This window comes from Mustela erminea, chromosome 7 (genome assembly GCF_009829155.1).
Source record: "Mustela erminea isolate mMusErm1 chromosome 7, mMusErm1.Pri, whole genome shotgun sequence".
NCBI classification, from domain to species: domain Eukaryota; kingdom Metazoa; phylum Chordata; class Mammalia; order Carnivora; family Mustelidae; genus Mustela; species Mustela erminea.
The window spans coordinates 106,642,565-106,670,460 of NC_045620.1; the positions used below are offsets into that span (position 1 = coordinate 106,642,565).

At 50.5% G+C, this 27,896-nt stretch overlaps 2 protein-coding genes across 12 annotated transcripts; one reads left to right on the forward strand and one right to left on the reverse strand.

The window, feature by feature from the left end:
• Positions 1–496: 496 nt before the first annotated feature.
• FAHD2A (fumarylacetoacetate hydrolase domain containing 2A) lies at positions 497–9,198 on the forward strand. Of its 2 annotated transcripts, none has more exons than XM_032352822.1 (8): positions 497–685; positions 2,912–3,180; positions 4,670–4,886; positions 7,263–7,322; positions 7,516–7,678; positions 8,592–8,700; positions 8,812–8,899; positions 9,005–9,198. In XM_032352822.1, exons 2-8 carry the CDS (start codon positions 2,939–2,941, stop codon positions 9,065–9,067), a joined length of 942 nt encoding a protein of 313 aa, XP_032208713.1. In that variant the 5' UTR covers positions 497–685; positions 2,912–2,938; the 3' UTR covers positions 9,068–9,198. The 2 variants fall into 2 exon arrangements, with proteins under 2 accessions (XP_032208713.1, XP_032208715.1); XM_032352824.1 differs by having other exon boundaries at positions 2,933–3,180.
• An 11-nt stretch (positions 9,199–9,209) lies between these two features.
• Positions 9,210–21,973, reverse strand: GPAT2 (glycerol-3-phosphate acyltransferase 2, mitochondrial). Of its 10 annotated transcripts, none has more exons than XM_032352819.1 (22): positions 21,890–21,973; positions 19,132–19,246; positions 18,884–18,997; positions 18,140–18,213; positions 17,622–17,726; positions 17,253–17,381; positions 14,884–14,983; positions 14,364–14,497; positions 13,947–14,046; positions 13,645–13,857; positions 13,188–13,307; positions 12,937–13,019; positions 12,476–12,594; positions 12,010–12,080; positions 11,674–11,932; positions 11,436–11,584; positions 11,173–11,250; positions 10,552–10,683; positions 10,349–10,469; positions 10,193–10,258; positions 9,917–9,972; positions 9,489–9,605 (listed from the first exon to the last, which is right to left on the reverse strand). In XM_032352819.1, exons 2-22 carry the CDS (start codon positions 19,183–19,185, stop codon positions 9,489–9,491), a joined length of 2,394 nt encoding a protein of 797 aa, XP_032208710.1. In that variant the 5' UTR covers positions 19,186–19,246; positions 21,890–21,973. The 10 variants fall into 10 exon arrangements, 9 of the variants coding, with proteins under 9 accessions (XP_032208707.1, XP_032208706.1, XP_032208704.1 ...); XM_032352818.1 differs by having other exon boundaries at positions 14,364–14,500; XM_032352816.1 differs by having other exon boundaries at positions 9,210–9,605; positions 10,193–10,469.
• Between the last annotated feature and the right edge of the window lie 5,923 nt (positions 21,974–27,896).

A 27,896-nucleotide genomic window follows, 5' to 3' on the forward strand; every position in this document is an offset into this window, starting at 1 on the left:
GCTGGTTCCACTATTCACACTCCTTGTGTCACCTTGAGCAAAACACTTCTGCCTTGGGTTCCCATATACAAAATGGGTGCAATCATTCCTTCCCTTCTCAGTGATATATCAGAATCATAAGACAAAAATACTCGTCGAAATACTGCGAACCAGGATGCCATAATTTGGCCTCCTCCACCACCTTTTCCCAACAATCAAAACGGTATGTGGCTCCAAGCAGGGCCCCACGTACGTGAGGCTTGCAAGGCGCCCAAAGTACAGATTTGCAGAAAGCACTTGCAGACAGATTCATGCAGGTGCAGGGAGTCCGGACTATGAGTATCGGGGAATTTGGTCTCGGCGACGGTTGGCCTCCCCTGCGTGCGCCAAGAAGACGCCTGAAGGTACCCTAGAGAAGCCACCTGCCCTCCCTCCGGCACTAGGCCCGCCCCCTCCCTGACCTGCTTCCGGGACAGAATGAGGCGCCCTTCTATTGGTTGCTGCTCTCTGGCGTCAGCAAGGAGCGCCCGGCTGAGCGAAAGTCCTAGTGGAGCCGCTGGGCGCGCTACTCCTGCTGATCCCCCGGCGAGTCGTGGCTCCTAGAACGCGGTGCAGGTGTCTAGACGCCTGTTGACCTTGGCCCCCAAATCGGTGAGCCCGAGCTCGAGAGCACAGGGCACCCGGCAAGACCGGCCGCGGCGGCCAGGTACGTTGAGGTTGTGGGCCGGGCCGGATCTCAGCCTCCGGGCAGGTCTTCCGCGGAGGTCAAGACTGGACCAGGATCCCCGGCCGCAGCGACCACGGGGACCCGGCGGGGTGGGTACTCGTGAGCACCCACAGAGTGCAGGAGACAAAGCCGGGGTACTGGTGTAGGGTGCCAAGCAAGTGGATAGTGGGACACGATCCCAAGCCTCAGTCTGCGATGCTTGTGCTGTTTCCGCCTTGAATCCCAGCCTCTTCGCTTCAGGACATGTTTCCAGGAGTTGAATTGAGCTCAAGCTCTTGTTGCGTCCTGATTATCACAGAAGCACCAGGACCACTTTCTAACTGGTACTTTGGCAGATGATTTCTTTAAGCCTTACTACCCGTTTCTATAAAATGGGACGTTGTACCTGAGGATATTGCTGTAGGGCAGAATGAGAACCGGAATGTATCTGTCATGTGGAAAGGGCATAGTCCATGGGGCCTGGAGTTATCTTGGAAAGCGGGTGACCAGCCTTATCCCTGAAGCAGCAGCCAGGATGTGACCACGTTTTCCCTGGCTGACAGCAGACCTCTAGGACATACCCTCTTGGAAATCCAACCCCCACCACCTCTAGGACACTTTCGCCCAAGCCAAGAATTTCAGTGTCACCTGGACTTGGATTCAAGTCCCAGCTATTTTCTCTCCTTGGGAACTTGGGCAAAGCCCTTCATCTTTCTGAGCCTTTTTTTCCCCCCATGTAAAATAGAACTAATGTACGTACTTCCACAATTGTCAAGAGAATTGAATCAGACATTGTAGGCAAAGCTCTTAAAATAAGACCTGGCATTCAATGGGAGCTGTAACTATTTTTTCAGTGTGTGGAGTGTCTGAGTGCATGCATTTTGACTTGAATAGCTTTTTGACAGCATCTTTGTGTAAGATGGGAGGGCGGAAGTTTCAAAGCTGATTGTCTGGACGAACTCCTTGGCTGCTGCAGTGGTCAGATCAGTGACCTGGGTCTAATGAGTCTTTAACTGAACATGGTAAATCGAATGAGGACCAGGAATCTGGGACTACCTCCATGCGCCTGAGCATAAAGGGGCACTTTTTAAAGCAAGGACCCATGCAGGGCAGGGACTGTTCGGAATGAAGGCCAGGCTTAGATTAGAAACAAAACAAGAGAATGGGGTTTGTCTTTGAGTAAAGCCTGGAGCTCAGAACAGGACCTGAGCCCTGTTGATATCTTCTAAGTGATTTGAGGAGGAAAGACAACCATGTTGGCAATCACCAAGCTTTCCCAAGTAGTGAAAAGTCAAGCTGCGGCTCCTGGCATTGGTTGATTCAATAAAGTGTAGTGTAGAGCCTCCTGTGTGCCCAGCATAGTGCTTGGCACTGTGGACTCAGCAGTGAAAGAGAAAGATGCAGTCCTGAAACCCAGAGAGGAGACAGCCCAGTGAAGTCTGTCAAGCTGAGGACATGCCCTTTGCAGCCTCTTCCCTCAGGTAGTCTGAACTGCAGCAGGAGAAACGAAATAATTACTGTCCGGAGATGTTTGTGGGGGCTGCTTCTAGAAGACTAGAACAGCCCCGTAGAGGTTTTGGCTTGGTAATGTGAGCAGTGGGAAACATTTCAATAGAAGGGTAATAGGATCAAATTGGTATTTTTAAAAACTGCCTATAACTACTGTGAAGCCAGTTTTACCAGTGGTCACTTCTCCATGCAGGGCCCCACTCTTAGCTAATTTCTAGTCCTGCTTATTTTAGCCCAACCCAGCTCAGCTCAGCATCACTTCCTCAAGAAACTAGATAAAGGCAGGACCCTTTATCTTCACATCAGTAGTCCCAATTGCTGGATCTTACTTATGACGTCAGTTGTTAATATCCATCTCCCCTGAGAGCAGGATGGCAGGCCTGCGCGTGTCTGATCTATAGTGTGCCCAGTGCCTCGGTGGTGGCAGGTACAGCATAGGCCTGCAGGAAGCAACAGTTCAAGGAATGCCAGAACCCCTGCCATCTAGACTCGTGCCTGGCATGAGGTAGTCACTCCTTTAGAAATGTTTCATTACATGCGTTGAATTGAGCAAAACAATCACCTGATAAAGTATAACAGGATGAAATAACTAATAAATGTGGACCACTTCCAGGACTGTGCTGTGGCAGGGATGGCTGATGGGGTGAGAGGGCTTGGGCTGCAGCTTGGGGAATTCTGTGGATCCTGATGGTGGTCTCAGTTCCTTCTGTCTCCTAGGACCCACGTTTTTCTACATAGGTTCTGATGCTGGTCTCCTGTAGAAGGTTGCTCACAACTCTGCTGCACGCTCAGAAGTGGCCCTTTCAACCCTCCAGAAGTATGAGACTGGTGCAGTTTCAGGCACCCCACTTGACAGGACCTCACCTGGGCTTGGAGTCAGGGAATGGCGGGGGCGTCATCAACCTCAACACCTTTGACCCCACACTGCCCAAGACGATGATGGAGTTCCTAGAGCAGGGAGAGGCCACTCTCTCAGTGGCAAGAAGGTAAATCAGCAGGCAGCTACAATGGCTGCCCTGCTACCCCCGCCCTCTTCCCACCCCCATCCCTGCCCTGGGAAACAGAACCAGCTGGTAGCTCTTTCAGAGGTGAGCAGGGTGACTCTACCTTTCCTTTCTCATCTCTTCTCTTAGTGGAGAGTCTTAGAAATCTTGTATGACAGCACCCTTGGGCCCAGGGATGGTGATTAACTGTTTCAAGGCCATACTTTCAGTGGTGGAGCCAGTACGCTGCTTCATCATCCTGCCTTTCCCAGGGATTAAGTTTCTGTCTGCCTGAGAAGTCTGGGATCTGGGATCCTAGGAGACATCTTGGGAAGCTTGGGGGAAGTCTTTGGACGCTTAGCTCCTTAGAAGAGAGAGAACTGTAAAAAGGTGTTCTTAGAGATGGTCCTTGGGTTTGGGCTAGATAAGGTAGGGACTTACCTGAAGTCAGGAGCCATTTGAAATCTGATAAACAGTAAATATATTAAACTGGCAAAAATGCAAGTGTTTGACAGCTCACAGTATTGGTAATAGTATATGTCCAGGGGCACCTGGGTGACTCAGTCATTGAGCATCTGCCTTCGCCTCAGGTCATGATCCCGGAGTCCTGGGATCAAGCCCCCCATCGGCCGCCTTCTCTCTTTCCCACTCCCCCTACTTGTGTTCCCTCTCTCATTGTCTCTCTGTCAAACAAATAAAATCTTTAAAAAAAGCCCAAAATCAGGGCACCTGGGTGGCTCAGTGGGTTAAGCCTCTGCCTTTGGCTCAGGTCATGATTCCAGGATCCTGCGATCAAGCCCCACATCAGGCTCTCTGCCCAGCGGAGAGCCTGCTTCCTCCTCTGTCTTGCCTTCCTCTCTGCCTACTTGTGATCTGTCAAATAAATAAATAAAATCTTAAAAAAACAAACAAAACACCAAAACAGGATGTTTCTAATACTGTCATAGTCTCACAAGATTGGAAACTACTTCCATGCCCTCATCAGGTAATTGGGTCTACCTGTACTGTGCAGGTATACACAGTCCTATCAAAAAAGAGGAAAGGTATGTGCTGTTATGGAGAGATCTCCCAAAAAATACGTATTTTTTCTAAAAGGTGTATTCAGTGTGCAGTCATTTGCGTAAGAAAGGACGGGAGGAGAAGAGGATGTGGAGAGCTACACGGGCCAGGGCCACGGTAGCTGTGTCCAAGGGTGGAGAAGGGGCAGAAGAGAGGCCTTTCCAGTCTTCTCATGTGCACCTTTTGAATTCCCTTACATGACATGTATTACCTAATGGGGGAAAGGAAATCAACACTGGATAAAAAATAAACAGCACTCTAATATCAAAGGATAATACCTGGATTTGGTTTCCACACGATTAGGATGGTTGATAGATCTAGAAAATACATTTGATAAAGCATAACTTGTAGCTGCTGCAGTGCCTCTCCAGCATGCCCAGTGGTTGTTGGCCTGCTCCTACCCAGTCTCTCTCTCCTGCTCTGATCTCTACAGAGCCCTGACTGCCCAGTTGCCAGTCTTACCCCGGTCAGAGGTGACCTTCCTGGCCCCAGTCACAAGGCCAGATAAGGTGGTGTGTGTGGGAATGAATTATGTGGACCACTGCAAAGAGCAGAACGTTCCAGTGCCGAAGGAGCCCATCATCTTCAGCAAGTTTGCCAGCTCCATTGTGGGGCCCTACGACGAGGTCATCCTCCCGCCAGAGAGCCAGGTCAGTGCCTCCTCATAGGCCCCCAGTCACCGGCCCATCACTGGGGTGCTTAGCACTCAGCAGCCAGCCTAAAGGAGCTACCTGTTGCTTAGTAGTGCGATCAGCAGAAACTACAGGGGGTTATACTGTGTAAGGCTGGACTCGGGGAAAAAAAAGTTAACATTTTTTACCGATTGCAAAAATAATACACTTTAATTGTGGAAAAATAATAAAATTCAGGATGCATCTTCTAGGAGTAAATACAATGTCCTACATGACCATAATAACCACTATCACCACTAAGGAAATTAACAGGAATAATATCTCATATATAGTCCAATTGGGAGTATACCCAGTTGCCCCCAAAGATGATAATTTGGATTCTGTTTTATTTTTTATTTGTTGAACCAGGATCGGTCAAGGCCACACAGTGTACTTGGTTGGTCTCTTTAGTGCCTTTATTCTAGAACAGGGATCTGCAGACTTTCTCAAAGGGTCACTCAGTAAATAATGGACTCTGAAGGCCATGGAGTCTGTTCCAACAAGTCGTCTTTGCCCCTGATGAGTGAAAGCAGCCATGGCTGATAGATAAATGAGTGAATATGACTGTATTCTAGGAAAGCTATTTATAAAACCAGCCAGCAAGCTGGATCTGGCCCATGGGCCATAGTTTACTGACTTCTGATATCAGACAATACCCCTGCCCTTTTCTGTCTTTCATGACGCTGACTTTTGGAAGAATCCTGGCAAGTTGCCTTAGCATATCCCACTCTGGTTCCTCATGTTTAGATTTGAGTTAAACATTTTTGTCAAGGATTCTATCTAACACATACGTGTTAGATAATTTGGACCGCTGTAACAAAATACCACAGACTGGGTGGCTCATAAACCACAACTTTATTTCTCATAGTACTGGAGGTGGGGAAGTCCAGAATCAAGGTGCTGATACATTTGGTGCTTGGGGAGAGCCGCTTCCTGGTTCAGACGATGGTCTTCGCTGTTTTCTCACATGACAGAAGGGGCAAGGGCGCTCTCTGGGATCTCTTTCATAAAGACACTACCCCTGTTCATGAGAGCTTTGCCTTCATGACCTAGTTACTTCCCAAAGGCTCTACCTTCTGATATTATCACATTGGGAGTTAGGTTTCAACATATGAAATTCAGGGTTGAGGGGTGCGTTCAGTCTGAAGGAACAGATATACATTGCACCCCATTGGGAGGCTTATCAGATGTTTGATCACTTGGTTTATTTAATGTTCACTAGATCTCATCGGAAAGGTACATTTCATTGGTAATTAATAAGCAGTCTACAGGGTAGGACTTTGAGACCTTGTGACTATCTTATTGTACCACAGCTTTTCATTCAGGGATCCTCACCTGAATCCATCACTGTATTGGGAGTTAGAAAAAGGCAATTTTTCTATCATGCTTTTTTCTGCTCCTATTAGGCTACCATTCTGTTAAGAAAAGCTTCTTTTTTTTTTTCTTTAAACTCCTGTCCCTTTAGTAGCACTGTATATTTGTTTTTCATTTTTATCCAATATGTTGTAGACCATCATTTACATTCTTTTTGATAGCCAAATGGTCTCAGTTTAGCCAGTGGTTGTCTTCAAGTTGGCCCCGGCCCTGTCACTTTTTGAATCCTTCCTTTCTGACCAAGATATTCTAGGCTCATCTTGTATTGTCTCAGACCTGGAATTTGCCATTTCCCCCAAGGAACCCAGTTCTGTCTAGTGGGTAGCAATGCTGGAGACCAAGATTAGGTGTCAGCTGTGCTCAGAACAACTCTGGCTATTACCATTAGAAAGAGCAGGCAGTTTGAAAGGCTAAGTTTTATCTTATAGTTGTATTTCGCTGATTATGGGAAAGGCTGCACATGTTTTCCTTTTTCTGTGGCTGTGCTCATTTCTTTTCATTTAAGTGAGTTAATACCTAAAAGTACTTAGGATGCTACTGGCACACAGTAGGATTAGCTGTTAGTACTCCATATTCATTCTTTTTTGAAAGTATCGAGTGACTTGTAAATTCAGTGCCCAGACTCCTGTGGTCTTTCTTAAAAAATTTACCTATAATTTACCTATAATTTCTACACCCACTGTGGGGCTTGAACTCACAGCCCCAAGATCAAGTCACATGCTGTACCAGCTGAGCCCACCAGGCGCTCCCCACAGTGGGGAGCTATGCCTACACACAGTGGAGCTGCCTGCCACTGTCCACGTTTATGGGTCTATAAGCCACACCTCTCCCCTCATTTACTACATGTAGTTCATAGTGATTACAATTGTGGGCCCACAGCCAAGCCCCACTGTTAGAGACCTAGGCCGTAAAGAATGGTGTGCAGCCCCTCAGCATGGCAATAGGCCCCAGAACCCAGGCAGTTCACTGCTTTCTCTACAGGAGGTGGACTGGGAGGTAGAGCTGGCCATAGTCATTGGAAAGAAAGGCAAGCGCATCAAGGTAAGGAGGAAGAGGTGCCGTCTGTTTGTGGCATTGGGAAATGGTTGGCTACTACCTGTTCCCTGACTGCCTTACTCTTTGCCCATCTTTGGCTAGTTCTGGTGACTAACATGGGATAAAGTCTTGGTTATGAGGGTTGGTGTCACCATGTTGATCTAACTTCCAATCTGGCCAAATCCCCTGTCCCCTAAAGGCCACAGATGCCATGGCTCATGTGGCTGGCTTCACTGTGGCTCATGATGTAAGTGCTCGTGACTGGCAAATGAGACGCAATGGAAAGCAGTGGCTGCTGGGAAAAACCTTTGACACCTTCTGCCCCCTGGGCCCTGCCTTGGTGACCAAGGACAGTATAGCAGGTAGGTCTTGGATAGCCCACATGGTGACTCTTCCTGCTCTTGCATGCACAAATGAGTAAACAAAAAGCCACACTCAGGAAATTGGAATGTGGACTTGCCTTTCTCTGATTCCTTAGCAAGTTTCAGCCTAGGCCACAAGTTCCACAGGCCTCCTTCCACATCCCTTACTGCAGAGGTGGGAGAACTTCCTCTAGCTGTCACTATCCGTGAGTCTTTAAGTCGGAAAACATCAGAATTTGGCTGTCAAAAGCCTGTGCCTTTCCCCAGTGGGGGAGAGGGAGAGCACCTGCATAGCTGCAGGGCAGCACCCGTTCTAAGCAGCAAGGGCAAGGTGAGCCCGGAGGAAGGCCCGTCATGAAGAGGGCAGTGCACAGCCATTTGGGTGGGGGTGTGCCCATGCACCCCAGCTTTACACCCCCCTGTGCAGACACGGTGACGTGAAATTGTGTTCCAGCTGTTCTGAGGGGGGATGTGAGTGTATAAAGCAAAAAAGTTGAAGGTACTCATTATCCAAAACACTGTTACAGGTAAGCTGTCCCCTGCCGTCAGGTGCAGGAGGTGCCGTGCCCGTCTGGATCGTTACCCTCTTGCAGTAGATACCCAGTCATTTCCATATCTGCAGTGGTCAGCCTCTGCTCTGAGTAGAGGAGGGTCTGGGACATTTCCTCCTTAACCCACCCCAGTGATCACAGGCAGATGCTCTGCTAGGTGGTATGTGCAGGGAGACCTGAGGAGCCCAGTGTCCATATGGAAAGTTCCAGGGTGGGGAGTGCTGGATGGGCAGGAAGTGCCAGGAGCACGTCCAGTGAGACCTTTCACTGTGGTCACAAAGCCACCCTGTGCCTTTGGTTTCTCAGTCAAGGGAGGGGTTCATGGGAAAACAACCCCAAGGTGGTGCTTTTACATTTTTCAGATCCACACAACTTAAAGATCTGCTGCCGAGTGAACGGGGAGGTGGTCCAGAGCAGCAATACCAACCAGATGGTGTTTAAGACGGAAGAGCTGATAGCCTGGATCTCCCAGTAAGTGGGATGGGGCCTTACTTCCCACTACCCACCTGCAGCTGGGCTGAGCCTTCCAGCCCCATTTCTGGCCCCCTCAGCCCCTGGTCTCAGCTGTCTCTTCTGCCCCAGGTTCGTTACTCTTTACCCAGGGGATGTCATCCTGACTGGGACTCCCCCAGGTGTTGGTGTCTTCAGGAAACCTCCAGTCTTTCTCAAGGTAGGTTAACTAAAAGGTGGAAAGGGAACAAATACCCAGAATTCCTGCTGGGCTTATAAAATCCAGGCCAAAGGACTGATGGCCTCCTGACCTTCTGTTTTACAGAAGGGAGATGAAGTCCAGTGTGAAATTGAAGAACTAGGCATCATCATCAACAAGGTGGTGTGAGGGCTCTCCACACAGGCCTGGGACTTAAGAGGTGGGACATCCATTCTCTCCCAGTGCCAGCAGCCTCTTCCAGGTAGAGTGAGAGGAGAGAAAGCTTACTCTCCTCATCAATAAAATTCTCAGCCAAAACAGCCAGCTTGACTTTTGCTATAGTTCTTCTTTTAGGGTTTCAGGGAACAAGACAGGGCCTTCTCACAAGGTGGGGAAGGGGAAAACATACCCCAAAAAAGACACTTCTGGGCTTGGGAAAAGACTTGTCCAGTCCCCTTATTTAACACACCAAAGGATGGAAAATATAAGAGACAGCAAGGGACAATGAAGCACAAACTATTTTATAGTTCAGGTAAGGGTGTGCAGCCCCCTCAGTCTTCTGACTCCAGGACACAGCTGTATTCTCAGGCTGAAAAGTCACCCCACAGTTCTAGCTACAGATGAACTGCCGGATGAACTGTTCCAGCTTTTCCTGATTTTCCCGACTGGTGAATGTAGGGGACAGGTAGAGCATGGGGCCTGCAGGGCTGGGTGTCTGCTGTAGCACCTAGGCCACAGGGAAGGGCTGTGAGTGCTCTCCCTGCAGGCTGTGCTTGTGCCCCAGCAAACTGCAAGGGAGACCTTGAGCCCCTTGGGCCTTGCATGCAAGTGCTGCCTCTTAAACCACTGTCTCATCCTATTCTCAAGTTTAGGAAACAAAAGGGACCAGGAAAACCATCCTACCTTCAACTACTCCACCCACCATGCCTATTCGAGATACTAGGTAAACCCCAGGGTGGGCACAGTTAGGCTTCTCTGGGCAGCCCTGTTGGGTTATAGGGATGGAAGCAGGAGGATGGTGAAACTGGCTCCTCTTACCCCCAGGTCTCTGAAGGTCCAGACAGCACTGATGGCAAGATTTGGGTCTGCACACTCTGGAAGGAAGAGAGAAGTGAAGGCTATAAGACCCAGGTTTCTCTTGTGCTGAAAGAGGGAACTAGCCAAGGCTAGCTAGGGCTTGGATTAGTTGCAAAGACCCTCTTTTCTACAACCCTCCCTCCCAGAGTTGTAGGGTTACTGCCCAGCAGGGGGCAGCAGCCACCAGCAAACCTTTCCCTGCCTCTGGGGAGCCTGGGCTGGCTGCCTGGGACTCACCAAAGAACCCTTCTTCCTGGGCAGTGGCTTGCAAGAATTGCAAGAGCTGCTCAGTGTAGCCGGACTCTGTGAGAGAGAAAAGAGGTAGGCCTGGGGCCCCTGCCCTGAGAGCGCTCAGCGTCCCCCTATGGCTGGTCAGGGAAGCGTGGGCCTTACCCGTATCTGGCAGCTGTCCCTGGTGGAGAAAGGTGGCAGCCTGTGCAAAGGCCTGGAGCAGTGGGCTAAGCAGGCGGCAGAGGAAGAGGAAGAAGTCAGGGCAGCGTGACTGCTGGCTGAGCTGGAGGGGCACATACCAGATGAGGGTAGCTCCGACTGCCTGCCTGCCTCCCCCACCCCCAACGTGGCTTCTCCCAACTTACCCTGAAGTACCGGCCCTCAGCCTCCTCGAAGTCATCACTGTCACTATCAGTAAAGTCCCCACTCGGTTTCCACAGTAGCTTTGCACTTAAACGCTGCCGCCCTGTGTCACAGGCTGCCCGGGAGCCTGGGGTCTGGGGGCCATGGGAGCCATTGGTCCCTGACAGGTTCAGCCCTGAGCCCCCAACTTCCCTAGACCAGGTACATGGCAGACCAGGCACGTGGAGGTGAAACTAGTAAAAGCAGACCTAGGGAGCCTAAGAGGACACCCAGGGCCACGCCAGACCATAGCACCGGCTGAGCCAACTTGCAGGGTGAGAGGAAGTGAGCACTGACCCTTAAGGGCCATAGTTCTGTGGGACAAGAACTGTAGCGGGTAGGAGGCCTCCAGAGGACCTCAGAAGTCTAGTTGTCCAGTCCTGTCATGATAGGGCTGGTGGGATAAAGCCCAAAGCAGAGACTGGTGGAGGCAGCACCCAGGCCTCCCTGTCTGCCAGGTGAGGGGCACGCCCACCCCCACAGCTCGTCGGGGCAGCAGGAGCAGTCTGGGGCAGCTGTCACTCAGGGTGGGAATCGGTGGCCAGGCCCCAGACCTGAGTTTTGTCTCTAGCTGCCCTGCCTACCTCCTCAGCAACCAGGAGCCCACACTGAATGAGACGGTCCAGCACTTCCTGACAGTAGCAGTAGGAAGATTGGCAGGGCTGAGGAAAAAAGCATTCACGTGGCTTCAGAATCAGGCAATGAGCAGGGGCCTGGTCAGAAGCAGGGCAAGGGAGACCTAATGCCATAGGAGGATTTAGGGGCCCATGCCTGCCCAGTCCCTCCCCATCTCCACAACCGAGAGGGGAGGCCCAGGACCACGCAGAGCTGGGGGGAGAGGCCTGACCTGCAGCAGCAGCAGGTCCTGGGGCAGCAAGTGCAGCAGCAGCAGGATCTGGCGGTACAGCTCATTCTGGCTCAGCAGCTCAATGCCCTGTAGCTCCCAGGGCCCCTCAGGTGGCACTCTGCCCGCCAGCAGACCCCGAACAGCACAGGCTAGGGAAGGAAAGGGCCAGGCACGAGGAGGGAAGCCATTCACCTCACCCCAACACATGTCCCACCCAGCCGAAGCCCTGGAGACTCACCACCCACAGCCTCACTCAGGAAGGCAGGCAGTAGCTCGGCGCTCAGGCGTGCCAGACGTGTGAGGCCTGGGCCTGGGCGAGGAACCACCAGCAAGTCCCCCTGATGGACGCGCAGCAGGGCCACATGTGCCTGAAGTAGGCTCAGCGTGTGCTGCACAAGGCACCGCAGCTGCCCTGAGAAGCCCACGTCAAAGCCACGCAGTAGCGTCTCCTCCGTCAGCCAGGAGAACTCCCCCAGGAGCTGAGACAGGAAAACACCCTGGGGGGCAGGGCAGTACAGGGGCTGAGGAAGAGGGCCACACCCTTTCCCCAGCCCCCTACCACCCTGTCCCGTACCTTCTGGTGCTTAAAGAGCAGCAGTGCCGCCATGATGGCTGTGCTCATCACTGCCGAGCTGGTCACACTGGCTGGGGCCGGGGGTGGGAGATGCTGGTCAGGGCCCAAGGGCCAGAGGCCTAGTTCCTCCACCATCCCAGCAAGTGTTCTTAGTCAAAAACATTCCTCCCATACCCCCCTGGCAGCAGGGCGCTCATCTAGCCATCTGCCCCCTGCACAGTGAACCCTCCACAGCTTAGCCAGCCTATGTACTCATCTAGTGGCTCCCTCAGATTCTCCCTGGCTGCCCTGCTTCCCAGAAGCAGGGAGGGTTCCAGTCCTCTTCACACGTCCCAAGTGGGCCATACAGGAATGGATGTCAAGTGCAGAAACCCATTTGGAATGGAGGGCCCCAAAGACTGGCTGACCCAGTAGGGAGACTACTCAGGAGTCTCCCCTAAAAGGCCCAGACCTAGCTCCCCCTCACCATTCAGGACATGACGGCTCAACCTCCTGACCAGGAGCTGGTCTTCTTCCTTAAGGGCCAGAAGGGGCCCAGTCGCTGGAGTCCACTCCTGCTCCTTCTCAGTGTCTGGGACAACATTACTAGGACAGAGACACAGAATATAGGATTAAGGGACCAAACCTCAAAACAGTTGCAGGGAAGCCCAAAGCTTTCTCAAAAGGGAGCGTGTTTCCCCATCCCCACTCCCAAGGCAGGAGGTGGTTCATGTAATTCTAGCCCTTTCCAGGTCCGTGTGCCATATCCCACAGATTACTGGCAAGGTGGGGTGGCTGGCTCTGTTGACATGACCCATGGATATCTGGAGAGGTAAAGCTGGAACTGGTGATGATGGTGGGCATGGGGGGAGAGGGTGTCAGCTCACAGGCTGGGGCTGAAGGGCTGCCTGCCTTGCACCCAAGACCCACACACTCCCATGCCCCTACCATTGGCCCAGCACGATGGGCTGCAGCAGCTGCTCCAGGGTCTGCCTGCTGCCCCAGCAGCTTCTGGCGTTGGTGGTGTATTCCTGCCCAGGACAAGACTCTTAGATAGCCTGCCCTGGCCCAACAATAAACCTACACACAGCCTCCCTGAAGTAGGCAAGGCCATCCCTGCAGGGGCTCTGAGGGCCAGGCCACCAGAAGCCCCAGGACAGACCCCAGGTACTGCCAACCCTGTCCAGCAGGCTACATACCTGTAGGGAGAAGGGCTGGGCTAAGTGCACACGGACACAGACCCTGGGGCTGTGGCCCCAGCTCCATAGGCTCCGCAGGACAGCCAGAGCTCCTGTCCACAACCCCAGTGGAACCAAGCTCTGCAGGGAGGGAGGGGCTGAGTTAGCAAACTGCCTGGGGGCACTATTTTCTACTCTGCTTTATCTTGGGCCCAAACTGGTCCATGACCATGACTTCTTCAAGCTTATTTTCTTATCCATGACACAGGACAAATCCCTTTCTAACTGGGTCTTTAGAAGACAAAATGACTGTGTAAGTATAAGGGCCTTGGCAAATGCCACAGGATGATGACTGGAGCGGTAGAACTTTGCAGTCTCCCCTTAACTCTAACCCTAAGGGGAGCTGGCCAGAGGACACAATAATGTGTTTCTTCTCTAGAGATGGTGTCCACTTGGAGTCACCAGGGGCAGGACTCACGTGGTATACATCACAGGGTGCACCTGGAACCAGGTCATAGGTGATAGCCACTGGCACTAGCATGGCATCCGGGATGACACCCATCTGGACAGCCTGGACCACTAGTCCCAGCCAAGTCTGGCCCAGGGCTGACAGCCGAGGCCCCTGGGCCCCAGGGGGTTCCTCCAGGAATATGAGCAAGGGCTGCCTGCTCACCAACAGCTGCTCCATAGCCTGGAAGGGGGTTGGGAGAGGGAGGTATCAAGGCCAGAGCAGCAACAAGCCCCTGGTCTGACCCCATTGGTACCACTGGGGGCACTTACAGCTTGGACCACAGCCCTTGCAAGGACCCCCTCAGAGCTGTCCAGGGTGAGGTTGGCCTCTGGGGGCAAGAAAAGCCCCCCAAGCTTCTTTAGCAGTGCTCTGTGGGGCACAAGGCAAAGCTTGATGAGAGAAGGGGCGCAGGAGTTGGAACCAGGCAGGAGGCTAGTGAGAGCCTCAGCCCACCAAGGTCAGCTTGGGTCCTGCCTGAACACTGTGAAGCCAGGCATGGCTCTAAGGCTCAGAACTGACCCTCCAGCTGAGACCCACAGGCTGAGATGACAGAGAGTCGGGAGCAGAAAAACCAGGAAGAGGGCCTCTGCGGAACTGCCACCAGCAACCCCCGTACACATCCCCACACACCCCTACCCCGGGCTGGGGACTTCTCCCCTGTATATCTAGAGGCACAAGGCTTTTACCTGAGGGTGGGGGAGCAGGCGCGGGGGTCCCAAACCACACGGAGCACACCCAGGCCTTGGGAGAGCAGCACAAAGGGTATCAGGATCCCATCCAGGAGTGACTTGTGGGTAGAGAGGAGGACAAGCGGCAAGCCCTGCTTGGGGAGAGCAAGGGAAGTGCCAATCAACCCCCACCCTGAAGATGCAGGAAGCTGAAACCCAGCACCTCCAGACCCAGGGCAGCCCCAGAGGGAGGGAGGGTTCAGCTGAGCAGTTGTTTCTCTGAGCACATTTCCCAAAAGTAGAGGAGCTCTGTCAACAACTTTTAAGGTAATGCACTGACGTAATGGTTGTTAAGACCATGATGAAAAGACGTTAGAGGGAGCCCCGAGGGAGCAAGACCGTGAGACACGAAGAGAAGGTCGTCAAAGAGCAGTGGATTTTTCCCACCAGCTGATGGGGCTGGTCCCAACTTAGGACTTGGCCTAGCCTCTGCTCCTCTGTTCCCGCCATCCCCATCCCAATGGAGGGCGGGCCTTACTGCCTGGGTGGCCTTGTGGACCATCTTCATCTGACCCTTGTGGAGCTGCACGTTCAGGAAGACACAGTTCAGGAACCGCAGCAGTGCCCAGCTGAACAGCCTGGAGAGTGACACCCAGTCTGAGGTATGTCAGGGCCTCGCCCAGAAGGCAGGGCCCATGGCACCTCAGGAGGCTACCCAGCACTCCTGTGAGGCAAGTGCTATTACTGTCCCCACTTCATAGAAGCAGCAGGAGAGGCTTGAGGAGGTTACGGAAGCGGCTGAGTAGTAATAGAGAAAGCTAAGAAGTGGTGATGCAGAGACTGGAAGACAGGCCTGACACCAAAGTCCATGCCTATGAGGTGCTGTTACCCTCCTAAGACCTCACGGTGCAGCTGCCTCAAATCAGCTTCAGAGCATCTCCCTGCTGCCATTTACCTTAAAAGAAATTAGAGGATCAAGACTGTCCAGGCATAACCCAACCTGGTCTTTGGAAACTGCTGGGAAAGGTGAAATACAAAGGAAGGAGTTCGTGATACAAAATGGGGTTAACTGAAAGGGCCAAGTCTCTGAGGAGGCACTCCCAGAGGCCCAACGGGAGGACTGGTGTTGAACGAGGACAGAAGCATAGACGCAAGTAGCACAGAGATATGGGGGACAAGCAGCATGCCCTCATCCGATGGCTTCTACTTCTCCATGAAGCATGAGATGGGACCATCAGTTAACAGCAGGTAAATCTGAGGAGGAGCAGTCTGGATCAGAGTCTCAGCAGACGCTGTGTGCCTCTCTGAAAATCTCACAAAGCAAACACATGACTGCTTAGGTGCAGAGAAGGCAAGTAGCTGGATTCAAACAGAACCAGTGACCCCTTCCCAAGGGCGTTATCATCACGATGAGCCCTGGAATCAAAGCAAGGCCAAGAGAGAAGAAAAGACAAGAAGGGGGCTGATGGCTGGTATAAAGGTAGTCAGGTAAAGGGACTGGAAGTCTCAGCAAAGTCAAAGAATTATCACATGGAAAGCTAGTCAAAGTTACCAACAACTTCTACTTCCTGTCCTAACTAAGCAGTTGACCACTGAGCACTTTCAAGACAGCTGTGCCTTCTTTGCCTCAGTGACTCATCTATAAGCTCGAGCTTTTGCAAATCTATGTTCCTGGCCCCAACCTCTTCTGAGCTCCAGACTTATGAGCAACTGCCTCTTGAGTGTCTCCACTGACACATCAGGTATCTGAAACTCTGTGTCCAAAATACCCTTTGTGGGCCAAACTCACTCCTCCCCAAGCCTGCCTCCTCCATCCACACCACCGGATGCTCTGCCAAAACCCTGGCTCTTCCATGATTTCTTCCTTTTCTCCTCATTGCCCCCACCCTCAACCTGCAATCCATCATGACCCGTTAATTTCACATTGGTCTTTCAATCCATTTTTCCAAACCTACTGTCACCACCACATGCCTCATCATGGCATCTAACCTGGACTAACAAAAACTTCCCAGAATGGTCTTCTGTTCTCTACTCTTGATCCCAATTCACCTTATTGGTATTTCCTGTTTAAAACCTTTCCATTGGTTTTCACTGCACTTAGAATTCAAATCCAAATTTCTTTAATGGCCCTTCCTATCTTGTCCCTTCTACTCTCAGTTTTGTTTCCAACAGCTCTCTCCTTCACTCACCAGCTTCCAACCACAGCTTCATGAGCAAAAGTGCAGATTTCCTATGGCCATAGCCCATGCTATTCCGTCTAGTAGGATTGTTCCCTCCATCCTTGCCCCCACAAGTTTGGCTCCTTTCCCTTTTGTCCCTGTCTTACAAATCTCTTGCTCCCCCGACACCTATTTTCAATCTTAACCCTTGTTCTGCCCTTCTTGCAGCTATATGTTTACTCTGCCCTGTGCATCCCCTCATTCTCCAGGAACAAGGCCTTGCATCTAAAAGGAGCTCAAACCTGTGCCTGATGAGTGCAGGAGAGAGCATGGGTGCCTATAAGATGAGGGAGCCAGCCACCTCGCCTCTCTCCACAGGAAACTGATCTGGGGAGAGAAGGAAGGATGGAGAGGGAAATGGAGTCTGGGCCACAACCAGGGTGGTGGTTCCTAGGGTGACCCCTAAGCCCCTATCTCAGGACAGACAGATAACACCAGGTCAGCAGTGTTGAGAACCTGGGCTCTGATCAAAGCCTCACCCCATACCTGACTGGTCCCATCAAGGAGCCAGCCGTCCTTGAAAGAACCCACAATGTTCAGATCAAGGCCTTCCTTCAGGCTCTCTGGGAAACACACCATCCAACTTCCAGGAGGGGAATCCAGTCTTTCCCCAAATGTAGCCAATACTCGCTCTCCAGAAGGGCAGAGTCCCCAGCCCAGAAAAGAACACCCCTCAGCACAGAGTTACCTGAGCAGGAAGGGATGGAATGGAGCCTGGATATGGCCCAAGATGCGCTGTACCTCTTTCTTCACAAGTCCTGGTACCTGGCCTTCCCCGGCCCCTCCTGGAGCCCTCCCTGAGATGACATTCTGCACCCTGTGGAGTGAGGGGGAGTGTCAGGCTGGGGCAGGCCTAAAATCCCTCAGGTAACTTGCCTCAGCACCACAGCATCCCCAGAACACAGACTCCTGTATTTATGCTCCATCTCTAAGGAAGGGCCCCAGGCAAAGCTAACAGTCTAGAAGCCAGCCCTCTAAACCACCCCTGCCTAGAACGTTGATCATCCCCTCAAGGGTCTCAAAAGTGCCAGCCAGACTCCAATCCCTGCTTCCTCACCCAGTGCTTTCCATGATCTTCTGTGGAGCATCCTGACAGGGTGGTATGTGCTGCTCCAGTGACCATAAGAAATAGCAGAGCCTCCGAACCAGCCAGCCCCGAAACCTGGACAAACCCCCAGAGTAGAGAGGGTGGTGATCTTTCAGAGGGCCCATACCCCACTAGTGTCTACAGAGGGCATTCTACCAGGAAGGATCATACCTGAATCCCATGGCCTGGGAACACATGAACTTGGCTTATCGTGAAGCAGTACTGCCCATCTGTGCCCCATTCCCTCCCCTCTCCCTGAGTAAGATACAGATTTAGAGCCTGACAACCAGGGGGCAATCCATAAATGCTCACAGAAGAAACTGCAGGAGAGCTCCAAGCCCGCCTCTCCCCACCTGTGGGTATGGGGCAGGGGGCAGGGGCCCTTTTCCACCAGAGGAAAAAATAATGACACCACAGAACAGGGCCCCTACAGCTCTGCACCCAAGGACCCTGCCCACCACCCTCCCATACCTCCCAGTTCTAACTACCTGGTGTTCTCCTCCTTCACCAGGATCACATTGCAGAAGCCTAGATCCATTATGCTTCTGTGGAAGAGGGACTCCTGCAAGAGAGGGGCCAGGGACAGCATGTCCTTGGGGGCCTTTGCAAACCAACAAAGGAAAGCACCCTGCCCCCAGTATATTCTGTAGGCTTTCCCTGATGGGAGTATTGAGTATACCAGGAGACAAAATTATAGTACAGCATTTCACTTCTCAGATCCCAAGACTCACTCAGGAGAAAGGGTCCCACAGTCAAAATGAAAGTGCTGCATGTTGTACAGAATCCCCTCTTAGAGAGTAGCATATAGTCTCTGAGAAGTTCTCTTGTCAACAGCAGAGAACGTGTAGGATGGATCTCTGCCTGTGCCCTGGGGTTCATCAGCATCAGAACATGGTATGGACTTAGGAGGTCTTCAACCATGTTCTGAGTGCTGTGTGACTTTAAGTGAGTAGTGTCCCCAGAATTGAACAGGATCCATGCAGGCCGGGCCAGACCCCAGCCCTCTGGCCATGCCCTATCTCCTCTCTCTGTACTACCCTTCCCAGCTCTTGAAGGCCAGGCATTGACCAACAACACAACTAACACCAGTGCATCCATTTCCCTGAAAGACAAGAGCACAGGCATGGGTCAAGGAAGGCTGAACATAAAGGAAGCTGCTTCCCAGAGCCATGGCTCCCATAGTCAATTTCCCACAAGTTTCCCTGGTGGGGCTTACCCCTACCATCACTCACCCAGCTCTTGGGAGTGCAGGTTTGGCAGCAGCGACCCACAAAGGGGCGATATTTCCCCAGGAATGGGGTAACAGCCTCCAGCTTCATCCCAAATCCTGAGGACCACAGGCCAGTCTGAAAAAAGGTCACAGGAAGAAATTAGAGGACTCCAAATCCTTGGCAGAGGGAAGGAGGCTCCAGAAGTGGGGGGCACAAAAGGGGAGGTGAGAGGACAGAGGGAATTTGGGGAATGGGAGGGGCCACACTACCTCCTGGCTGTTCCTCTGCTGGGTTTGGAGTCTGGCTTCCAACATGGTAACCATGGGGGCCTATATAATCTGGGAACTAGCCACTTCTGCCTCTCTCTCTCCAAAGGTACCCGACCTGGGGAGAGGAAGAAGGACGGAGGAAGAACTGGAGTTGGGGAAATAACCAGAAGTTCCCAGAGTGACCCCCACCACCAAGTCCTCAACCCCAGGACAGACAACACCCAAGCCAGCAGTGGTGAGAAGCTGCGCTGGAAGCTAAAGGGACTCTGGTTCAGATCAAAGCCCCACCCCATACCCGACAGATCCCACAAAGGAGCCAGATGTCCTCAAAAGGTTTTCGTGTCCAGATCAGGGGCTCCCTCAGGCTAACATGAAGGGGATCAGCTGTCTTATCATCACCAGCCACCCTGCCATCTCACAGCACAGATGGGGGCTGTAATGAACAGAGACCCCTCTGTGCACAGGGAAAGAACAAGGCTGGATTGGCAGGAAGGGGGCATCAGACTGCCAAAGAGAAACAGGACCACTGCCACAAGGCCACCACGTTCTGCTTAGTGGCTCTTCTCCCTTGCAAAAGACAGCACTTTATCCATCCAAATCATTACAGGAATGTGAGTATAGGGTATGAAGTGGGAGAATAGCTGGAGCGTCAGTATACAGAGAAATGCCACACAGACCTGTTCCCAAGAAATGCTCATCTGGTTGGGGACTAGAGAGACTTTTCCACAGTGGATCCCCTTTTGTACAGCACTCTCCACAAAAGCTCTCAGTTGGTATCTCTTCAGGCCCTCCCTCCCACCACAATATTCCCCTGAACTAACAAACCCCCATTTTCCAAAAAACAGCACTGAACCCCTCTTAGCCTAGAAACTGGATGCTAAAAACCCCTCTACCTTGATTTCTCACCATGTCCCTGGTGGGTAGGCTGATCCAATTACTTATGTTGCCCCACCACACAATGCAAATATCCATGGGGAACTGCCTTCTCCCTTCCCCACCATCCCACCAAATTCTGTCCGTGGCTCTAAATCCATGATGTCTCTGAATCACCCTCTAGTTTTTCCCTCTCTTTCTTGGTTCCCCCAGCCCAAGCTTGCCAGGCAAGAAGCCTCCTCTAGGACTAAGGTTTCATTTCCCCACATCATCTGAAAGTCTCCTGGGGGCAAGGGCTGCAGTGGCTACATCTCCATATGTGCAGCAGTCAGCCCTGCACAGAGAAGGGATCCAGGAAGTGCTAGATGAGACTGTAACTTACCCTCCCAGAATTCCTCTGGGTCTCTCCTCCTCTCCCCAATTAGCACAGTTTAGAACTCTGAAGCCAAGAGGTAGGAAGATCGAAATTCCTACAGTGCCCAAGCTCTGCTAGACTAATTCCAAAGGCACTTCCTACTTTGAAAAATGTCTCACACACCCATTCACAGACATTTGGCACAGAGTCCCCAAGCTGAGGCTGCAATTTGAGGGATTCTGCCTCCTTTGCACGGATGTCTGCTTCCCAGCCTCAACTACCACTTTCAAAATCTAACCCCATTAGATCTGTGCTAACCATGAAGGGGTAACTCCCATTCACCAACTGAGTCAACTACTCCCAGCTTGTAAGATCCAGAGGTCAGTTCTGGGGTAGATCTTTCTAGCGCTCAAGTCCCCAAAATGGGGATCTCTGTCTGTAGCTCCTGCCTGGATGACCACTCCTCTAGGGACACTTACGCGGAGCTGGTAAACTGGCATCCCAAAGGCCAAATGTAGTTCATACATGTATTTTCTTTGGCCATACAATATTCTAAAACTTGATGAATTAACCTTACCATTTAAAACCAGTGGCGTGTTTTATTAGAAAAAGGGGTTTCCAGCTGTTGTTATTAAAAACAAAACAAGCGGGGAGCCTGCTTCTTCCTCTTTCTCTGTTTGCCTCTCTGCCTACTTGTGATCTCTGTTCGTCAAGTAAATAAATAAAATCTTTAAACAAAACAAAAAAAACACAAAAACAAAAAACAAAACAAAACAAGGGGCGCCTGGGTGGCTCAGCCATTAAGAAGCTGCCTTCGGATCAGGTCATGATCCCAGGGTCCTGCTCAGCGGGGAGCCTGCTTTCACTCCCTGCTTGTTTGTGTTCCCTCTCTCCCTGTCTCTCTCTGTCAAATAAATAAATAAAATCTATTTAGAAATAAAAAATAAAAAACCAAACCCCCAAACTTGAGACCAGGCATCTCTGGCTTGCAGCCCCACCCCCCAGGGCCTGGGCTGGCTAGAGACCCGCAGTACGTGCCTTTCCATTTGCCTCATCAACGACACCTGATGTCCACCCGTGTGCGCAGCGGAGTCTGCAGCACTTCATCAAGAGCTAACATTCAAACTCGGTCCCTGTCCGGAATGTCTGTTCACTAAAGAGAACCTCGGCCAGAACATGGCGTGCCGGGGAGGGGTGGGGGAGGGGGCGCTCGGAACTCCGGCCTCTCACTACACTCCTAGCCAGCGTTCCCTGAGCTGGTACCAGATAGAAGAAAAGGGGCCTGCACCGATGGCAGGGTTGAATGTCGGACATGGACGCCTGCCCTGAGTCTAGGCTGACGGGGCTCCCCTGACGGACCCCACAAAGGAACGAATTTGCTCGGCAGGCCCTGCAAGTTTGGCACTCCGTCCAATCCCTGCCAACCCCCAAAAAAGTCGTCCGAGCTGGTTCCCAAACTGGGAAGCCCCCTGGACCATCCTGGGCCTGGTCTGACTGGGTCGAGCGCGGGAGCAAACGCATGGTTCTCACCTCACACCCGCCACCAACTCCCGCCAAAGCAGCTGCCAGTGAGGCAGCCGGAAGGCACGAAGGCACCGGCTGGCGGGCTCTGCGTTCCCGGCTAAAAGAAAGCCGCGTTTAACCAATTGGGACACGCGTCGAGCTCGAAGCCCCACCCCTCGGCGCCCCTCACCACGCAGCTCCGTGCGCTGCGTGACCACGTGACCCTTGTTGTGGGCGGCCCGCCCCGCCCCCAGCTGACTGTTGGCAGAGCACGGTCCTGTAGGTCTGCAGCCGGCTGTGTGCTGGGCCCTGTTCGCCCTCCCAGGCAGGTCGTGAGGTTTCAAGGGAACCTGTGGAAGTGTCCTTGAGACCTGGGAGTACCCGAAATTTGAACAAGAATTAATGGGCAACCAGGTTCCAATGAAAGAATTTCTTTCCCAGGATACACATGGCCTCCCAGCTGGAGTTCAGAGTCTGGCAAAATTCCGAGTTGGGAACATTTACAAAAGAGAGAATCATCAGGAGCTGGTTACAGATCATGGGAAAACAGGCCAGGCCTCCCCAGTGTCATTTCCCTCCTTGGTTAGAACTCTAGAGCATAGCCAGGAACGTGCGGCGATTACCGGGTTCCTGGGTTTCAGGCATCCCTGTGACCAATGTGTTCATTGGTGTGGTTATTTGATTAATACCTGAGTCCTGTCTTAGCCCTAAGCTCCGGGTGAGTGAAGACTGTACTGGTTCATTCATCTTTCGACTGTCCCCAACACATACCAGGGGAGCAGCAAGTAGCAGGCAAAACCATATAGACTAAGTGAGGAAAGGAACAACTGCTATGTACCTGCGCTGCTCCTCCAACCCCCTGCCCCGTGTAATCAGCTCCCTTGTTGCACAAAAGAATTCCATGGTTTCAGAACATTGTTGACACTGCCTGAGTAAAACCACGTGGAAGCCGGCCTGGGCAGGAGAGAAGGTGTCACATCCCTTCCTCCTTGACTCACCGCCCTTGATGTGACTGCCCCCATCATCCCCTCCAGGGTGCAGCCATCTCAATGCCTTCTTTGTGCCACTTTGTGTGTAGCTGCCTGGACCATATTTTTTTGTGTCTATTGACTTCAACCCGGGTTTGTGGTGTCGGGTCAGCACTTTCAAAATCCATGTTTTCCATCTTGCTTTCTTTTGTATCTAGGTGCACTGGCCACAACTAGACCCTGAGACTGAATCTGAAACAAAAAAACAAAACTACCTTTATTTAGAAGTTGTGAGCTGCCTCCAAAGAGTACAGACTTGAACTTACTTGACCATTCCCCTCCCTTGTTCTGGGAACGCTATCTGTATGGGCAGTTGAATTTCACAGTTTTCTGAGGTGGGTTCCCACCTATCCTTCTGAGGGAGATTTATTGTTGAGATGTAGCCGCAAGCATCCCAGGATGCTTCAGACTGGAAAGTTGCACAGACTGTGACAGTGGAAACCAGACGTGTCGGCGAGCAGAGTTCTGTTCTTGGTGATGTTGCTTCTTTGGAAGAAATGTGTTTTGTTTTTGTTGTTTGCTGTAATTTAGACATTTAAAAAGAAGCATCAGTTCTCAGACCTGGATCAGAGTTGGGGTATTGAGGATTCAGTGAGCTCTTCTCCAAGAAGGTGCAGAAAACCTGGGGCTGCCATGCAGCCGGACCTGTAGGCCAGCTGCCATGGAGAATGACCTCAGCTGGCCTGACCTTGGGAGAAACAGAGAAGCTCATTTGGGCCTGGCCATACCCAACCTGGATTGGAACTCAGGAGCCTCACCCTGGGTTCAGGCCAGATCACATCACCCAGAATGCCCTGATGCATGTAGCTGACTCCCTGGGCCCACAGAGACAAAGGCCCTCCCTGTGGTGGTTGTCCTGCTGGTGTTCCTTGAATGAGGTGGGCCTTCCTGCCGTGTATCATCTGGAAAAGATGATACCTAGAGTGGCATTCGTTTGGGCAAAGGGGCTCTGGCCCCTCTCTCTTTGGCTCACCAGGGGGGTTGGATAAAGGACCCTTTTTTCAAATTACTACCACATGACTTTTCCCTCCTCCCCTGTCTAGGAGCTCAGCACAGTCATCTTTAGAGGTAACCATTGGTTGTGCTCTGTGTTGTACTTTAATTCCATTATTCTAGAACCTTCCATAAAGTCTTATTAAATATTACAATAAAGCACACAGTTGAGAATGGAGGAGAGGAATCTAGGTGCTCGTGGCTGGGAAGTGGGGAAATGGATGCTGGGAAGCTGCAAACAGATGCTCACCACACAGGCCACTTGCTCTCTGGCCAAGGTTGGCAGCTCTGTGGAGGAAAACTTGAGCCAAGAAGCCGAGGTGGGGGATGGGGAATGGGCAGTGGGAATATGAAGTCCTTGTATAGTAACAGGAATCTGGGATTCTGTGAAGACCAGAAACAGTGTGAAAAGCTAGGGAGTGGATGGCCTGAAGGAGGAGGGTGTTTTGTATTACAGGGCTCTGTTCTCCAACCCATCATCTTTATCAGCAATTTGAATATTGACCCAGAAGGCACATTTGGCATTCTAGAAGATGCCATAAAACAATAAGGAATAAAGGTTATTTGCCGACAGAATTAGGATTCAAAGAGATTCTGAGAAAAGGGAAATTAGGACCAAAAAAGGCCCCATCTTAAAAGTGTCTGGTGATCTTGAGGAATGACAGTCAAGTAGAGTGAGCAGAAAGTTGGACTTATTGCTGTGGTCTCTGTCCAATGGGACTCTTTTCCTTTCCACTGATTGTAATTCAAATCCAAGCCAAAAGATGATGGGGTGGCTCACATAACTAGAAAGTACAGGTGTGCTAACTTCAGGCATGGCTAGATCCAGTGATCAAACAATGTTGTCAGTCTCTGATTCTCATGTGTCTGTACTACTTGTGTCTGATCAGTTTTATTCTTCCTTACAGCTCTCTCCAGTACCAAGATGACTGCCAGCAACCCAAGACTCATACCCACCTGCCTTAGCAACCTTAGAAAGAAATGTCTGTCCCCCACCATCCATATGAAAAGCCCAGGGGAGATTCTGATTGGTTCTGGTGGATCGTCTGTCCACCCTCTGGATCAATCACTGTCTAGGGAGTATGGTGCTATATTGGCTCTACATAGACCACTGGCCCCTTTCCCTAACTTTGCAAAGTGGAGAGAACACCATGATTGACTACCACCACAGGAATGGGATGTAAAGATGTTGGTTCCCTCAGGGAGGGGGTGCTGGCTGACAAAAGCAACATGCCCATCATGGTTTCTGCTGATTTACCAATAGTAGACTGGGACTATTTGTCTGGTCTCTGCTGTGTTCCAGGCCCCAGCACTGGGGATTCCAGATAAATCTTTGTTGAGTGATGAGTGAACTTCCTTCTCTGTGGACCATAGTTCTCTTCTTCTGCTGAATGGGAATAATAATCTACCTACTTCATATGGTTGGAATGTGGTTCAGGAAGACTGTGGAGTGGATGGTTTGGGGGAAAAAAGCATGACCAATCCTCCAAACATCATTGATGGTGGTGAACCAGCCAGTGCCATCATGTGATGCTGGCCAGGGCAACCTTGGGGGAAAACCAGGAGTTATTCTATTGTTCTGTGATCCCCTTGCCCCTCGTCCCACCTCAGGGGAGCCAAATCCTTCTAAGTGCAAAGCTCAACTTCCCACCATATTAATTTCCTCCATCGTATCTGGGTTTTGTCTACCTGGAGAACATAGGTTCTGTAACAGGGTGTTTCCTTCCTATTGCCCAGCTTGGCTGGAAATGGAGGGAGCGGTGGTGAGGAACATTTGAGACCCGTTCTTTCTTCCTCCTTGGAGATTTCCTCTCTAGCACTGATTTAGCAAACTCCAACCATTGCTTGCTAATTGTTAGGTGGGAGAAAAGTATGGGTGTAGACACCCTCCAAGCAGAGTCATATCATGCTCTTGGCCAAATATATGGTGATGTTACTTCTCCCTAAGTTAATCTATAATGTCACTGTAATCCCAATAAAAATTCCAGCTATGAAAAATTACCCTGAAATGTGTGAGAAGGAATAAAGTTCTACAGATACCTAAGAAGATGGGTAGGCAGGAACCTCTCTCCCTTAAATATTCAAGCATACTACAGTGACATTGTTTAAGAACGAACAAACAACAACAAAAAACCAGCATGATGTTAGTGAAAGAATAGACAACCCATTGGCACAACATGGAGAAGGTAGAAATGGAGCCCTAGTTCTAGGAAAGCTTAATATACAACAAAAGGTGCACCAAAGCCATCTGTTCTTACTGGGAACACTCTGCCTCACCTTATAAAGAAAAACAGTATTATCCCATACAAGGTAGGTACTCAAATGGTGGGTTAAAGAGTCCATGTGAATGGCCAAATTATAACATTGATAAAAGGGGCGCCTAGGTGGTTCAGATGTTAAGTGTCTACCTTGGCTCAAGTCATGATCCCATGATCCCATGATCGTGGGATCAAGCCCTGCATCAGGCTCCCTGCTCAGCGGGAAGCCTGCTTCTCTCTCTCCTACTTCCCCTGCTTGTGTTCCCTCTTTCACTGTCTCTCTTTCTGTCAAATAAAGAAAGAAGTAAAAACCTTTAAAAAAAAAAAAAAAAGAAAGAAAGAAAAAGAAGAAAAGAAAAAGAAAAAAAACACAGGGAGGGGAACATCTTTGAGACTCAGAGTGAGGAAAAGATTTATTAAACAAAATTTGAAGGCACAGTCCATAATGCAAAAAAAAAGGAGGAAAGACTTTACTATGTCAAAATGAAAGATACCTGTTCCTAATGACAGCTGACAAAATGAGAGAACAGGTGCAAAGCCTAAAATTGACAAAATTAATACAGCCTCAGTATACAAGTATATTTCCTGCAAATTAGCATGAAAAATAAATGAACATAGGCTGTAAGCATGGACTTTTGGAAGAGGAAACCCCCAAAAAGATAAGAAACATATGAAGATGTGGCCAAAATCAATAGTAAAATTGTAATAAGATATCCAAACAGACTTCTCTCCAAAGAAGACACACAAATGGCCAATAAGCCCATGAAGAGATGCTCAACATTGCTAATCATTAGAGAAATGCAAATCAAAACCCCAGTGAGCTACCACCTTGCACCCTTTAGGATGGCTGCTAAGAAAACAGAAAACAAGTGTTGGTGAGGATGTGGAGAAACCGGAATCTGTGTGCATCTGTTGGTGGGAGCATCACATGGTGTGGCCACTAGGAAAGCCATATAGCAGTTCCTCAAGAAGTTGAGAATAGAGCTGACAGAGGAAGTGGTGATGCAACATGGGGGCTTAAGTGGGTAGAAGAAGAATCAATGAAACAAGATGGAATTGGGAGGGAGACAAACCATAAGTGACTCTTAATCTCACAAAACAAACTGAGGGTTGCTCGGGGGAGGGGGGTTGGGAGAAGGGGGTGGGATTATGGACATTGGGGAGGGTATGTGCTTTGGTGAGTGCTGTGAAGTGTGTAAACCTGGTGATTCACAGACCTGTACCCCTGGGGATAAAAATATATGTTTATAAAAAATAAAAAATTTAAAAATAAAAAAAAATAATAATAAATAAATTAAAAATTAAAAATTAAAAAAAATTTTTGAACCACTTTGTTAACTTAAAAAAAAACACTTAGAACAATGTCAGACAGGTATGTTATTAATAAATGTTGGCTATTAAAAAAAAAAAAAGAACTGAAGGCAGAATGTCAAAGAGATATATGCACGCCCATGTTCATATAGCAGCATTATTCACAACAGCAACAAAATGGAAGCAACACAAGTGTCCATGACAAGTGAATGGGACATGCGCACAATGCAATAGTCTTCAGCTTTAAAAAGCAAAGGGACTCTGACACATGCTACCATGTCGCTGCAACTTGATGTTGCTGTGCAAAGTGAAATAAGCCAGCCAGGAAAAGACAAATAGGATTCCACTTATATAAGATACCTAGAGTATTCAAATCCATAGAGATGGAAAGTAGAATGGTGGTTTCCAGGGGCTGGGGCAAGAAGGAAATGCTAAGTCAGTGTT

Coding starts and splice junctions, on each gene's coding strand:
- FAHD2A (XM_032352822.1), top strand. CDS start 2,939: ATGCTGGTCTCCTGTAGAAGGTTGCTCACAACTCTGCTGCACGCTCAG. Junction 3,181..4,669: donor ACTCTCTCAGTGGCAAGAAG/GTAAATCAGCAG, acceptor TGATCTCTACAG/AGCCCTGACTGCCCAGTTGC. Junction 8,900..9,004: donor AACCTCCAGTCTTTCTCAAG/GTAGGTTAACTA, acceptor TCTGTTTTACAG/AAGGGAGATGAAGTCCAGTG.
- GPAT2 (XM_032352813.1), bottom strand. CDS start 19,185: ATGGTTACCATGTTGGAAGCCAGACTCCAAACCCAGCAGAGGAACAGC. Junction 11,957..12,009: donor TGCTCTTTAAGCACCAGAAG/GTACGGGACAGG, acceptor CCTCTTCCTCAG/CCCCTGTACTGCCCTGCCCC. Junction 10,470..10,551: donor CTGAGGGCCGGTACTTCAGG/GTAAGTTGGGAG, acceptor GTGCCCCTCCAG/CTCAGCCAGCAGTCACGCTG.